The following is a 14213-nucleotide window of genomic DNA, read 5'->3' as shown; positions in this document are numbered from 1 at the left end:
ATCTACAGGGAAGCATGCCTTAATTAGCCAAGGGCTTATATATTGCCCCTACCACTCTCCCACTGCTCCTTGGCCATGCTGTATCACTATATATATAATCTTAGGGCTGTCCATTAATTGCAGTTAGCTCACACGATTAACTCAAAAAGATTAATCACAGTTTTAATCACACTGTTAAACAATAGAATACCAATTGAAATTTATTAAATATTTTGATATTTTTCTACATTTTCAAATATATTGATTTCAATTACAACACAGAATACAAAGTGTACAGTGCTCACTTTATATTATTTTTATTACAAATAGTTGCACTGTAAAAATGATAAACAAAAGAATTAGTATTTTTCAATTCACCTCATACAAGTACCATAGTGCAATCTCTATCGTGAAAGCGCAATTTACAAATGTAGATTTTTTTTTGATACATAACTGCACTCAGAAAAACAAAACAATGTAAAACTTTAGATCCTACAAGTCCACTCAGTCCTACTTCTTGTTCAGCCAATCACTAAGAGAAACAAGTTTATTTACATTTACGGGAGATAATGCTGCCCGCTTCTTATTTACAACTGTGCAACTCATGGGAGGGACCCAGAGGGTGGCACCAGCTAAAGGGGAAGCGGGGGTACGTGACCTCCCCATGACCCCAACATGACTCCCCTCTGCCCCCAGCCCGGGGGCCCCATGCTCTCCCCGTCCCCTTCCCATCCCACATTACCTGGGGGCATGGCTGTGTCCTCCTGCTGCGCCAGGAACCGCAGCATCAAAAGAAACAGAACATGGTGCCACACGCTGGCAGCTCCTCCGGCATGGCTGTACCAGTACCACCCCCAGCCCCACCTCGAGCCCTGTCCTCTGGTGGGGCTGTACAGGCCACAGAAAGGAGACGCAGCTGCGTGGAAGGGCTGGCAGCAGTGCAGCCACACCAGAGGAACTGCCGGTGTGGGGCCGCCTGGCAACCCCACATTCTGCTCCTTTCACCACTGAATGTGCCCCCCAGCCCTCTAGGGGGCATGTGACCCTTCTTGCCCCTTCCAGGCCACCATTCCAGAGGACAGGCTTCCATGCTGATGATGCTCATTAAAAAAAACAATGCATTAATTAAATTTGTGACTCAGCTCCTTGAAGGAGAATTGTACCTCTCCTGCTCTGTGTTTTACCCACATTCTGCCATATATTTCATGTTATAGCAGTCTCAGATGATGACCCAGCATGTTGTTCGTTTTAAGAACCCTTTCACTGCAGATGTGACAAAATGCAAAGAAGGTACCAATGTGAGATTTCTAAAGATAGCTACAGCACTCAACCCAAGGTTTAAGAATCTGAAGTGCCTTCCAAAATCTGAGAGGGACGGGGTGTGGAGCATGCTTTCAAAAGTCTTAAAAGAGCAACACTCTGATGTGGAAACTACAGAACCCGAACCACTAAAAAAAAAAAAAAAAAAAATCAATCTTCTGCTGGTGGCGTCTGATTCAGATGATGAAAATGAATTTGTGTTGGTCTGCACTGCTTTGGACTGTTATCAAACAGAACCCATCATCAGAATGGATGCATGTCCTCTGGAATGGTGGTTGAAGCATGAATGGACATATGAATCTTTAGCACATCTGGCACATAAATATCTTGCTACACCAGCTACAACAGTGCCATGTGAATGCCTGTTCTCACTTTCAGGTGACACTGTTAATAAGAAGGCGGCAGCATTATCTCCTATAAATGTAAACAAACTTGTTTGTCTGAGCGATTGGCTGACCAAGAAGTAGGACTGAGTAAACTTGTAGGCTCTAAAGTTTTACATTGTTTTATTTTTGAATGCACTTATTTTTTGTACATAATTTTACCTTTGTAAGTTCAACTTTCATGATAAAGAGATTGCACTACAATACTTGTATTAAGTGAATTGAAAAATACTATTTCTTTTATTTTTACAGTGCAAATATTTATAATAAAAATAAATATAAAGTGAGCACTGCGTACTTTGTATTCTGTGTTGTAATTGAAATCAATATATTTGAAAATGTGGAAAACATACAAAAATATTTATATAAATAGTATTCTATTATTAACAGCACAATTAATCATAATTAAATTTTAATCGCTTGACAGCCTATATATCTATATATAAATCTGGAGAAATACATTTACATTTGAATGAAATATAAATAGTTAAAAATACTGACTTAAGGAAAAAAAGTGAAGTCTGTGAAAATGACTAGTTTCTTTACATACCCTCTAATCATCAGTTGTTGAGTAACCATGAACACTGAGCAAATACAGGGAAATGTATACAGCTCAATGGAAAAAGTAAAACTAAAATGAAAAATAACCTTCTACTGAGGTAGAAAAGATTGGTGTGTCCCAAACAAATATAATTAAAGCACTGAAAAGCATTTTTCCATAACAAAAAAGTTTATTATAAATGTTAAACTTTCTCAATTATAGACCAGTAAGTCTTACATGTGTACTTGGCCAATTGGTTGAAATTATAATTAAAAACAGAACAATGAAACACCTGGAAGATCATGATCTGATAATGTCTAACCAGCATGGTTTCTGCAAAGAAAAATCATGTTAATTAATCTCTTAGAATTCTTTGACCATGTCAATAAACTAGTGGATAAAAGAGAACTAGTTGACATACCTTATATAGATTTCCAAACCACCTTTGACAAGAGGCTACTACAGAAGCTAACTAATCCTCGGTTATTAGGCAAAATATAGTCATGGACCAAAAACTGGCTAGGAGGTAGAAAGCAAAAAGTAAGATTAAATAGACAATTTTTATCCTGGCAAAATGTTAACAGACCAGTGTCTCAAGGATGCATACTAGGTCCTGTACTGCCTACTATATTTGTTAATGATCTGTAAATGGTGTAGCAATGTAGCAAAATTTGCAGAGGGCACAAAGTTATTTAGGTTAGTCAGGACCAGAGAGGACTGAGAAACTTTAGAAACACCTAAGAAAGCTAGGTGACTGAGCAGCTGTTGTAGCATGCCCTCATCTCTGGAGCTAACTTGTGTCAAAACTGGCTGGCCAATGTGGAGCTGCGCGGGTGTGTGCCTGGCTCAGTTTCCTCTTATGGGCTATCAGTAAGTTCAATGAGGCTTTATGGAGTGAACAGTGTCCCTTCCGGGGCGGGGGGGTGTCTCATTTATTTAGTCAAAGGCCAAAAGGACATGCAGGGAAGTCTTCATCCCTAGAGTCCTAGCTGGGGAGTGAAAGTTAATCTTAGTCTGTCTGCATCATTCAAATCCATCCTTCTCCTCCATCCAAGATCTTGATTTGTGATCCTCTTCTGGAGTCAGGCCTCCTGACATCACCTGAGGAATAGTTCCTTCTCGGAACACAGGGCCTCTGCAGAGGTCAAACCACTGTAGCTCTCCTCTGGAGCGGCACATAGTTCCCCAGTGATCTGGATCTCCTGCCACTGTCTGGTAAGGTCCTTTTGCTGAAACTGGGCCTCCCTAGGCACTTGGCATTCACAGCTCTTCCCTCTCAGAACCTGCTCCCTACAGGAGCACATTTCCTAAGTCCATCTTTTCTGGAGGGCTCTCTAACCAGCTCCCCGAGAAGCTCCTTACCTCAGGAAAGCTTCTTCTGTTCTGCTGACCTTCCTGACTGGGCCCTCTTAACCCTTTATTAGGCCCAGGTATTCCTTAGCTATTTAACTGCAGCCCAGCCATCTAGGCAATTAACTACTTACAGGTAGATCTGGGTTGGTTCGTTCTCCTTAGTGCAGCTTGTCTTAGGTAGGCTAGGTGCCTGACCCTCTCGGAAAGTCAGTTACCCTGTGACAGCACCCTGAAGGCAAATGAAATTCAATGTACATAAATGCACAAAGTTATCCATATTGGAGGCAAAAATGTGACTTGTACACCTCACAGGATTCTAAATTAACTGTATCATCTCTGTAGACAGCTCAGTGACAACCTTGGCTCACTGTGCAGCTGCAATCAAAAAAGCAAACACGATGCTAGGCTGCATAGGGAATGGGATGGAGAATAATGTGAAGAATATAATAACTTTATATAAACCAATGGTGCAGCCTCATCTGGAATACTGTTTGCAGTATTGGTCATCCCCTCTCAAAAAGGATATTGCAAAATTAGAGTACAGAGAAGGGTAATAAGCATGATCAAACACCTGGAAACATTATTTTATGAAGAGAGATTGAAATGATTGGGATTGTTTACTATAGAAAGGAGATTAATAAGAAAAAGTACATAAAATAAAGACTGATATAAAGAAAGTAAATCAGGAACTTCTGTTCGCCCTGTCTCATACACGAGAACAAGGAGACATTCAATTAAATTAAAAGGTGGGAAATTCAACACTGATAAAAGGAAATACTTCTTTACATAATGGGTAGAAAAACTGTAGAACTTACTGCCACAGGAAGCCACTGAGACCAAGGACCTCACAAGATTCAAAAAGGAATTGGATGTTTACATAGGTAGCAAGAATATCCAGAAATTATAATTAAATACAAGCATTTTGGAAGAGATATTACACATCATGCATCATGGCTTTAGCCAGTCTCTAACTATTAGAGATCAGGATAAGACCTAGCGTATGGGGCAGATCACCTTGCATCTGCCTGCTACAGGGTTCTTATGCCTTCCTCTTAAGCATTTGTTGCTACTCACTGTCAGAGACACAGTACTGGACTAGATGGACTTTGGGTGTGATCCAGTGTGGTAATTTCTATGCTCCCAACTCTGTTCAGATACTGTGGCAAAGAGTGCAGTACTAAAACTAACAGACAGAAAGAAAATTCCCCCTTATAGCAAGTAGGTGTTGTGACTGAGAAGAGACTGCAAGATTGGACCCCAAATAAATAACTTTATAGCAACATGAGGCAATGTCTCTCAACACTTGCTGCCCATTGTTATCAAAAGAAAACTGGGAAGTGAGGGAGCTGTAGGGAGGCTGATTCACAAAAGCATCCCTAGCCAACAAAGCACTTAAGCACATAGGCACTTGCTTAAAAAGTCAGGTAAGTCCCACTGAATTAATGGGAGTTAAAGACCTGCTCAAGATCTTTCTGGAATAGGGGTGTATTTAAACATTTGCTCAAGTGCTTTTCTGAATCAGGACTTTAGAGAGGAAATCATCTGAATTATGCTCCTGGTCAATGTACACCTCTACCCCGATATAACGCGACCCGATATAACACAAATTCGGATATAACATGGTAAAGCAGTGCTCCGGGGGGGTGGGGAGGGGCTGCGCACTCCGGTGGATCAAAGCAAGTTCGCTATAACGTGGTTTCACCTATAACACGGTAAGATTTTTTGGCTCCCGAGGACAGCGTTATATCGAGGTAGAGGTGTAGTAACAACTATCACTAGCTACAGCAGTTGAAAACCAAACTCCCAGAAGCACTGACTTGTGAGGTAAATGAGGGAACTTGCTTTTTTCACTAATTTCATTTTTAAAAATATTTCTTTAAGATGGATTTCTGTTCCATATACGAACTGGTTTAAAATATAAATTAATCTTTCAGTGTATTCTCTCCATCCAGATTCATAATCAGTGAGAGAATGGGAGAAAAATTCCTTTGAGGCCACCAAACTTGATGGGAGCAGTGAACATAAGCCAGTGAGCAGAATGTAATTTTTTATGCAGAGTAGCTGAATAAACTAACAAGATGATGATGATATACACAATACTTACACACCGTGTAATTTCACATTTCTTTGTCAAAGAAGGCAGGTACAATCACTAAGACACCAATGCAGCAAATCACATGCTTAAATGTTTTGCTGGATCAAGGTCCAATTTCATCTACATGTTGTAGCAGTCATCATTCCCTACGTGTTGCATCTACAGTGTAATCACATAGTTGTCCTTGTGTCATTATTAACACTTAGCTAATAGAATTACCTTTCTCAAGTTAGCCACCCAACTTGGAAGGTCAGTTCACTCACGGCCCAGTTCTGCAATATATCCATATTCAAAACTGAGTCAAGGATTGTGGGGTCAAATGCATAAGAGTCCATGTGCTCTAATACACAAAGAAATTAGCAAAATAATAAAAGGATTAATTTTCAGATCTTTACCTTCATAGCCCCAGGAGCACAAATCATCTGTGGTTCCATAGATCTTCCATTTGCTCTTTACACTTGCTCCCTTGGATAGTATGATATTTTCTTCTTCTCGGTTGCCAGAATGAAAAAATAATTCTTCACCTTCAAGTGAAAACAGGGTTTCATTTCTGCATCCCCACTGTTGAAGTTCACTTGTCTTGTTGCAAGGATTCAGAGTGATTGCAACCTGGTCTTTCTTTGAAGGCACTCCCAAACATAGCTTCAATGCCACACTCAAAAGCTGGTGATCAGAGACCCACCTGAATTTTTGTGACTCATTGTCCTGGTTGCAAATGGCAGTTCTGACTGAGCTAGAACTGTGAGCTTGTACACAGCGCTTGTGGTCTTCATTATATATTAAAAATATTCCACTATCTGTAAAACAACATGAGAAAACACATTTTTTTGGCAAGAGTGGTTTGTAAGCAGAAGAGTAGATTTTTTCCTAGTGAAGGAAGCATGATTTTTACCACTTAACTACAGGTTCTGTTAAACCTAAGCAGAAAAAAGTAATTTCTTCTGAAGTACTGATAACTGAGGAGAAATCAGGTGTGACTCATGCATGCAGAGAGAAGTAATCATTCACATACACGCACAGATCAAATACATAAGACATTTTTCCAAGAAGCCTTTTAAAGATGAACTCTGTGAGAATTCAAAATAACTTCAAACAGATATCACTGGGTATAATGAGTTAAAATTGCTTTGTATGTTTATTAACTAGACCAGGGGTCGGCAACGTTTGGCACACAGCTCTCCAGGGTAAGCACCCTGGAGAGCCGGGCCAGTTTATTTACCTGCTGACGTGGCAGGTTCGGCCGATCGCGGCCCCCACTGGCCACGGTTCGCCGTCCTGGGCCAATGGGGGCGGCGGGAAGCCGCAGCCAGCACATCGCTCGCCCGCGCCGCTTCTCGCCGCCCCCATTGGCCCGGGACGGTGAACCGCGGCCAGTGGGGGCCGCGATCGGCCGAACCTGCCGCGTCAGCAGGTAAATAAACTGGCCCGGCCCGCCAGGGTGCTTACCCTGAAGAGCTGCGTGCCAAACGTTGCCGACCCCTGAACTAGACTAACGTCTGTGGTAATGTCTTATACATTTGTACAGCCTGAAACACACCATTGGTAATTTATATATTTTAAATATGATATATCATAAAAATCAACAACTCCATTTTAGAGACTCAGATTTTAAAGTTTGATAAAGCCTAAGACCAAATTTCATTGCACTGATTGTCCATTCACTGGTGTCATTATTGTAAAAAACAAAAAAATAATAATAATGCTATGCAATTTGTTGCATTACTGGCAATCATGTATTTATATAATATCTAACTTCCTCTCTGTCATTTACTGTGCTATCCTGGTCTGATTTTACTTTTTTAATAATCTGAAAATCAACAAATTGCCTATTTCAGTTATTTTTTTTGAAAGGTTCCTACAGAGTATTTCTAATTCTCCATACTGAACCTTTCCACTTTCATTTTTCAGAAATATCAATTTCTAGTCAAATCTTTCAGGCTGAACCCTACATTCCTTATACAGTCAAAACTCATTGTGTCAAATTCCGTCACTACCCTGCTCCACAGAGTAGAACCATTGGCATTGTGTGGACATAGAGCTCTGTTCATAACCTGAGGGGACAATGTCCTCTGCTCCAGGCATGGCAACACTGTATAATGTTCCAAACACATTTCCTTTATTGTAAATCCAATTTTGAGTCTTTGATTCTCCTCTTATGCATCCTAGTTCCAATCAGAAGTAACTCCACTGAAACTAAAGGAATTACACTTGTGTAAATGAGAGGTGACTTCAGTCAGAACTTGTCTCTCCCTAGGAAACATTTGTGAGCATTTAAGGTTAAGCAGACAAGATGTTGTTTTTCACATCTCAGCTACACAGAGCTGCATCCCTATTCCATTTCTATAAGCCATTCAAATTAATAATTTCAGAAATAAAATATAAAGAATAAGCACACTGCATCAAAGGGGGTTAAAGTGACCCAGGAAAAGCATGAGAAGAGAAGCACTTTCATAGCCTTATTTACAACAGACCTAGGACTTGGACTTACCCAGCTGCTGAATAGTTTCATGGATGAGAGAGAGAAAAAACAGGAGTAGTGAGAGAGTCATTGCACATATTTAATCACTTTCTTCTGATGTGTCAGTAGTTCCCATCACAAACTAAAAGATTCATATGAAATGAGCTGCATAGTAGGGCCTCCTTAGTTCTGAAGGCAGATGGATCAGGGGAAGTTTCTAAATAAGGAAATATCCTGTCACATGTGGCATTTTGAAACACCAGGAATTCACAGAGCAAACTTTGATTTTGTAAGTGAATCGCTTTCTACTGAGGCTAAAGTCTTCTTCCACAGAAATGCAAGCGATAAGCAAAGTGGTGTCAGTTCAGTGCAGATTTTCTGGGGACATGTTTGTGTGACAAATAGGTCAGGTGTTGGGTTGCCAAGTCTTCCGCTCTCTAGAGAGCAAAAGCTGCACCAGCAGTAAAAGCACAACTTGTCCCTTTCCTTCAATGATCAGCTTTAAAAGTCCTTCTAATATTGAGAATCATGATACCCCAGACACAGAAAACCTTCAAAATTCCTGTGATACATACATGTGGTGTTCCTTTTTCAAGAATTAGAAGTTAGGATATCTCTTCCCTCGTGCAATAGTTCATACCCATAAATACCTATTTAGAGCTACATGGTAAGGTTGGGATGTAGTCTGTATGTTCCCATGTTTCAGAGAAACTGTATTTGGGCTGTAAAGTTCAGCTCCAGAATCAGATCCAAATTCAAACTTTCCAAAGACTGAGAAAGTTCAAAACATTTTAAAAATGAGTACAGGGGTCTTTGAATAGGAGTGTGAATAAGATGAGACTGAAGCCATAGTAAGGCAGCAATACAGCTGATTGAAATGATTTTTGCAAACATTTATTAGATTGAGCCATTTTTTCCTAGTAATAAATTATGCACAAACAAATCACATTTTTTTTTTTACAATTTGTTCATCAGTCAAAATTGTTCCATGAATCCTTTTTCCAAACACACATGGGCACGAGATTGTTTGTGAATGGCTCATCACGAATATTGGGCCTAATTGGCAGTTACTTTGTTCTTTTGCATGAGGCAGCAGAGGAAGGGATGTAGCAAAGGTAACATTCCTTGGGTGAGATTGTGCATTGTGCCTCTAGGAGGCACAGCACAGAACACACAGTCCAGGGAGAGTGGGGCCCCTAAAGTGGCTTTAACCTTTTTTATAATCCCAGTCCTGGGCCTCTCCGGGGCTGCTGGTGTAACTTTAAAAGCTGTGAGGGGCACATCTAATTTATAGCAGAGTGGCAGGGCTGCACCATGAACCACAGCCCTGCCCAGAATCTCCATAGTGCTGCATGCTGTGGCCTCGCATCTCACACATAAATTGCGCCCCCAGGTAATCCCCTGACATGTCCCCTACACCAGAGCTTGCAGGGGAGGGGGTCCTCACAGGTCAGCTGTTTTCTGAAGTGTCTGCACCAGGTGACTCCTTCCCTTATAGAACCGGGACATTTGGGCCCCTTTACATCACGTCAGCCCTTTTACCTGGCATCCAAGGGCTGGAGCAGGAATAAGGACCTCACCCCCTCTATTCTAGGTGCAGAGCTCTGCAAGATCCTCAGTTAGAGCAGCCTCAGTCTACTTGTAGGCTCTGGGAAGAAGTGAGCTGCAGTAGTATAGGTACTCTTGCTACAATCAACATATTTACGATGCAGAGGCCTGGGAAAAGTGGTGGTGAAGAACTTTTACATCAGCCTGTAGTCTCAGGAGGCATTTTACAGCATCTATACTTTGCCACTCCACGTATTGTATGTTTATAGCATTTATGAGCCGCCTTAACTCCACATGCCAATGTTAATAAGCTGCTAAACCACCAGAAAACTTTTGTGAAAGAAAGTCATTTTGTGTTTAGGGTGAGAAATGCTGTAACACGAAATAAAGGTGTATGAGCTAAAACACCCATCACAAATAGCAGGCATTTGTTTGGAAAGTGCTCAGAGATTAGACTCTAAAGTGAACCTATGCCAGCAAAAAAACTCAGAAGTCTCTGCTTTAATTATGAAACAGAGAGACCTACATGCAAAAAGTAGACATAAGCGAACAGCTCAACTTAAATCTTAAAAGGAAGGAAAGATCCTTAAGAAGCTCCAGAACATTAAAAAGAGGAACTGGATAAATTGCTGAATAATATAACTCTATGGAAACTCAAAGATAGCAACAATAAACATTAGGCAAGGGAAAAGAATATAATTTGAACTTTTCAACTGAGGACCAAATATGTTGATAGAATAAGAACAAAAACAAAAAATAAGTAAGAATCAGAGCTGTGTGAATAACAGATTTTTTTTCTTTTTTTTTTTCTTTTTTGGCAATTCTGCAAAAATTGAAAGAAAAATTCATTTTGCACCAATGGAAAACAACATTTTTCAAAATTCTCAATCAAAATAATTTTAGATTGGAACAAAACTTTTTGTTTGAATGGAAATGAAATGTTTTGTTTTGTTTTTTAATAAAAATTAAAGGAAATTTCTAAATGAAAAGCCCTTTCGGCTCAAAAATTTAAACACGTTTGTTTTGGAAATGTTAAAGAAAATGTTTAATTTTTTCTGATTTTAAGGGTTTTTTGGCACAAACAATTAGTTGAAACCAACATGAATTTGCAAAGTATCTTGGTCACCGAATCTGCTTTTTTCTCCAAAAAAAAGTTTCAGCTGAAACATTTCACCCAGTCCTGGTAAGAAGCCTGATCAGTATCACCCAGATAACTCAAACCTTTGCTGAGTTTTACAGAACCCTCTGCAAGAAGCTCTCACATTTAAGGGTTTCCCTAGACCCAACAGTGCAAAGCTCATTATGCAAGAATTTATTGGACATTGTTAAAATTAACAAAACAACAACACCATAAGCCCCAACTGGAGTTCTGGCAGATATTTTTCTAGACAGTCTTGAAATTATTCTCCTCATCATTAACTGATGCTTACAGTTTTATTTTATATGAAGACTTCTTCCAAGAATCATAGGAGACAATAACGTATATCAATAATTCACAAAACAAGACAAAAATCTCATTTGATGAACCCCCGCATTAGTCACTCTCACTTAGACATAGGTTATAAGATTTTTTAAAAATGTGTTTTGAAGCCCAAATCTTGAGGTTATTGTGACGAAGTGGGAATGTTCTTGATGTGTTATTTGAATGCTGAGTGGGGAGTATTAACCTGGGAAGGTTGCAGGGGAGTTTTGCTGGGGCTGCCTGCATTGGGAAAGGGAGCATACCTGAGCATGTAACATGAGAACCCAGGAGGGGGGGGTTGGAGGCCAGGTGACACCTCTGCCCGGGAAACTGGACAAAGGACACAAAGGCTGGGGGAAGAGCCGGGAAAAGGCCAGAAAGGAGGGGGCTGAAGGGAGTGTTCAGGTTTGGAGCTGGCTGGAAGATGGAGAGTGGTGACCCGATGGGGCTTGGGCTTCCCGATGGGGCTGTGGCCTTCCTGGGGCCCCCAGATGGGCCTAACTAAAGGGGGAGGGGGCTGTTGTCGGTACCGGCAAGACCTGTTTTGGACTGTGTTCCTGTTGTCTAAATAAACCTTCTGTTCAACTGGCTGGCTGAGAGTCATGGTGAATCGCAGGAAGCCGGGGGTGCAGGGCCTGGTCTCCCCCCCACACCGTGACAGTTGTTACTAATTTTTAACATAAGTCCTTATTCAGGCAAAATGAGGGCTCGGCTACGTGGGGAGGCTGTGGGCAGCAAGCAGGGGTATAAATCTACAGCGCACTAGTATGCCGCTCACTAACTGCCCATGTGGATCCTGCTATCATGCATTAAAAGTAATATAGTGCGCTTTGATCTACTCTGGGAGTAGGTCAATGCGCATTGGGAAACTTTTAATGCATGCAGGATAGTAAGGTCCATATGGACAGTTAATGCATGACACACTAGTGCTTTGTAGATTTGCACCCCAGCTTGCTGTACACTAACTCACTGTTTAGACAAGTCCTCCCATTGACTTAGGGTATGTCTACACTACGAGAGTAGTTCGATTTTACTTAAATCGAATATGTGGAATCGATATTGCAAAGTCGAACGTGTGTGTCCACACTAAGGACAGTAATTCGACTTTGTGAGTCCACACTAACGGGGAAAGCGTCAACATTGGAAGCGGTGCACTGTGGGCAGCTATCCCACAGTTCCCGCAGTCCCCGCTGCCCATTGGAATTCTGGGTCGAGCCCCCAATGCCTTCTGGGGAAAAAAATGTGTCGAGGGTGGTTTTGGGTAACTGTCGTCATCCAACCGTCACTCCCGCCCTCCCTCCCTGAAAGCGCCGGCGGGAAATCAGTTCGCGCACTTTTCTGGTCAGTGACAGTGCGGACGCCACAGCACTGCGAGCATGGAGCCTGCTGCGACCATCGCTGCAGTTGTGGCCGTTGTCAACGCCTCGCAGCTTATCATCCACCTTTCCCAGAGGCAGATGCAGATAAATCAGGCGAGGAGGCTACGGCACCGCGGTGAGGGCCTGAAGTCTGAGAGTAGCACAGACCTGTCAGAAAGCACGGGACCCAGCGCCGAGGACATCACGGTGGCAATGGGTCATGTGGATGTTGTGGAACGGCGATTCTGGGCCCGTGAAACAAGCACGGACTGGTGGGACCGCATAGTGCTGCAGGTCTGGGATGAATCCCAGTGGCTGCGAAACTTTTGCATGCGGAAGGGGACTTTCATGGAACTTTGTGAGTTGCTGTCCCCTGCCCTGAAGCGCAATGACACCTGGATGCGAGCAGCCCTGACTGTCCAGAAGCGAGTGGCCATAGCCCTCTGGAAGCTTGCAACGCCAGACAGCTACCGGTCAGTCGCGAACCACTTTGGCGTGGGCAAATCTACCGTGGGGGTTGTTGTGATGCAAGTGGCCAACGCAATCGTTGAGGTACTGCTCTCAAAGGTAGTGACCCTGGGAAACGCGCAGGCCATCATAGATGGCTTCGCCGCGATGGGATTCCCAAACTGCGGTGGGGCTATAGATGGAACTCACATCCCTATCCTGGGACCGGACCACCAGGCCAGCCAGTACATCAACCAAAAGGGCTACTTTTCAATGGTGCTGCAAGCACTGGTGGACCATAGGGGACGTTTTACAAACATCAACGTCGGATGGCCGGGCAAGGTTCATGACGCTCGTGTTTTCAGGAACTCAGGTCTGTTTAGACGGCTGCAGGAAGGTATTTACTTCCCGGACCACAAAATAACTCTTGGGGATGTGGAGATGCCTACAGTCATCCTCGGGGACCCAGCCTACCCGCTAATGCCCTGGCTCATGAAGCCCTATACTGGCGCCCTGGACACTGAAAAAGAACTCTTCAACTACCGGCTGAGCAAGTGCAGAATGGTGGTGGAGTGTGCTTTTGGCCGTCTCAAGGGGAGATGGAGAAGCTTACTGACTCGCTGTGATCTCAGCGAAACCAATATCCCCATTGTTATTGCAGCTTGCTGTGTGCTCCACAATCTCTGTGAGAGCAAGGGGGAGACCTTTATGGCAGGGTGGGAGGTTGAGGCAAGTAGCCTGGCTTCTGATTACGCCCAGCCAGACAGCCGGGCGATTAGAAGAGCCCAGCAGGACGCGCTGTGCATCCGGGAGGCTTTGAAAGCTAGGTTCCTGAGTGAGCAGGGTAACCAGTGACTTTTCAGTTTGTGTACAGAGAAGCTGAACCTGCCCCCGTTTCTTTACCCACTAAATGTTCAGTATCCTCTCCAGTTACATACCCCGTTCCCCCCCTTCCAAGACACGTTTAAAAATAAAATCACTTGAATTTTGTTAATGAACACCGTTTTCTTTATTACTGTTTTCGTGGGAAAGTGTTGAACCTGGGACGCAGACTGTGGTGGGGAGCGGGTGTAGTGTAGTGATGCAAATGACGCTTCCAAACTCCAGGAATGACAGGCTCCGCGGTGGTGGACTGGTGGTTTCAACGGAGCCTGCCACCCCTCCTGTTCGGGACTCTGTGTGTGGGGGGGCTATGTGACTTTGTGGCAGGGGGAGGACGGTTACAGATCCCCTGCTGCGTGGCTCTGTGATCCAGGATAAGGACCGCTG

At 42.8% G+C, this 14213-nt stretch overlaps 1 protein-coding gene across 1 annotated transcript in view; it reads right to left on the bottom strand.

Moving 5' to 3' along the window:
• LOC135873634 (macrophage mannose receptor 1-like) overlaps positions 1-8220 on the bottom strand; it is a 61322-nt gene extending 53102 nt beyond the window's left edge. Inside the window, exons 1-2 of the mRNA XM_065398276.1 lie at positions 8160-8220; positions 6067-6468 (exon numbers count right to left, since the gene is read on the bottom strand). Coding sequence (XP_065254348.1) covers positions 6067-6468; positions 8160-8220 — 463 coding nt within the window. The remainder of the gene's footprint in view (positions 1-6066; positions 6469-8159) is intronic.
• Between the last annotated feature and the right edge of the window lie 5993 nt (positions 8221-14213).

This window comes from Emys orbicularis, chromosome 2 (genome assembly GCF_028017835.1).
Source record: "Emys orbicularis isolate rEmyOrb1 chromosome 2, rEmyOrb1.hap1, whole genome shotgun sequence".
Classification (NCBI taxonomy): domain Eukaryota; kingdom Metazoa; phylum Chordata; order Testudines; family Emydidae; genus Emys; species Emys orbicularis.
Note: the sequence above shows the minus strand (reverse complement) of the source record. Positions and strands in the feature narration are given on the sequence as shown.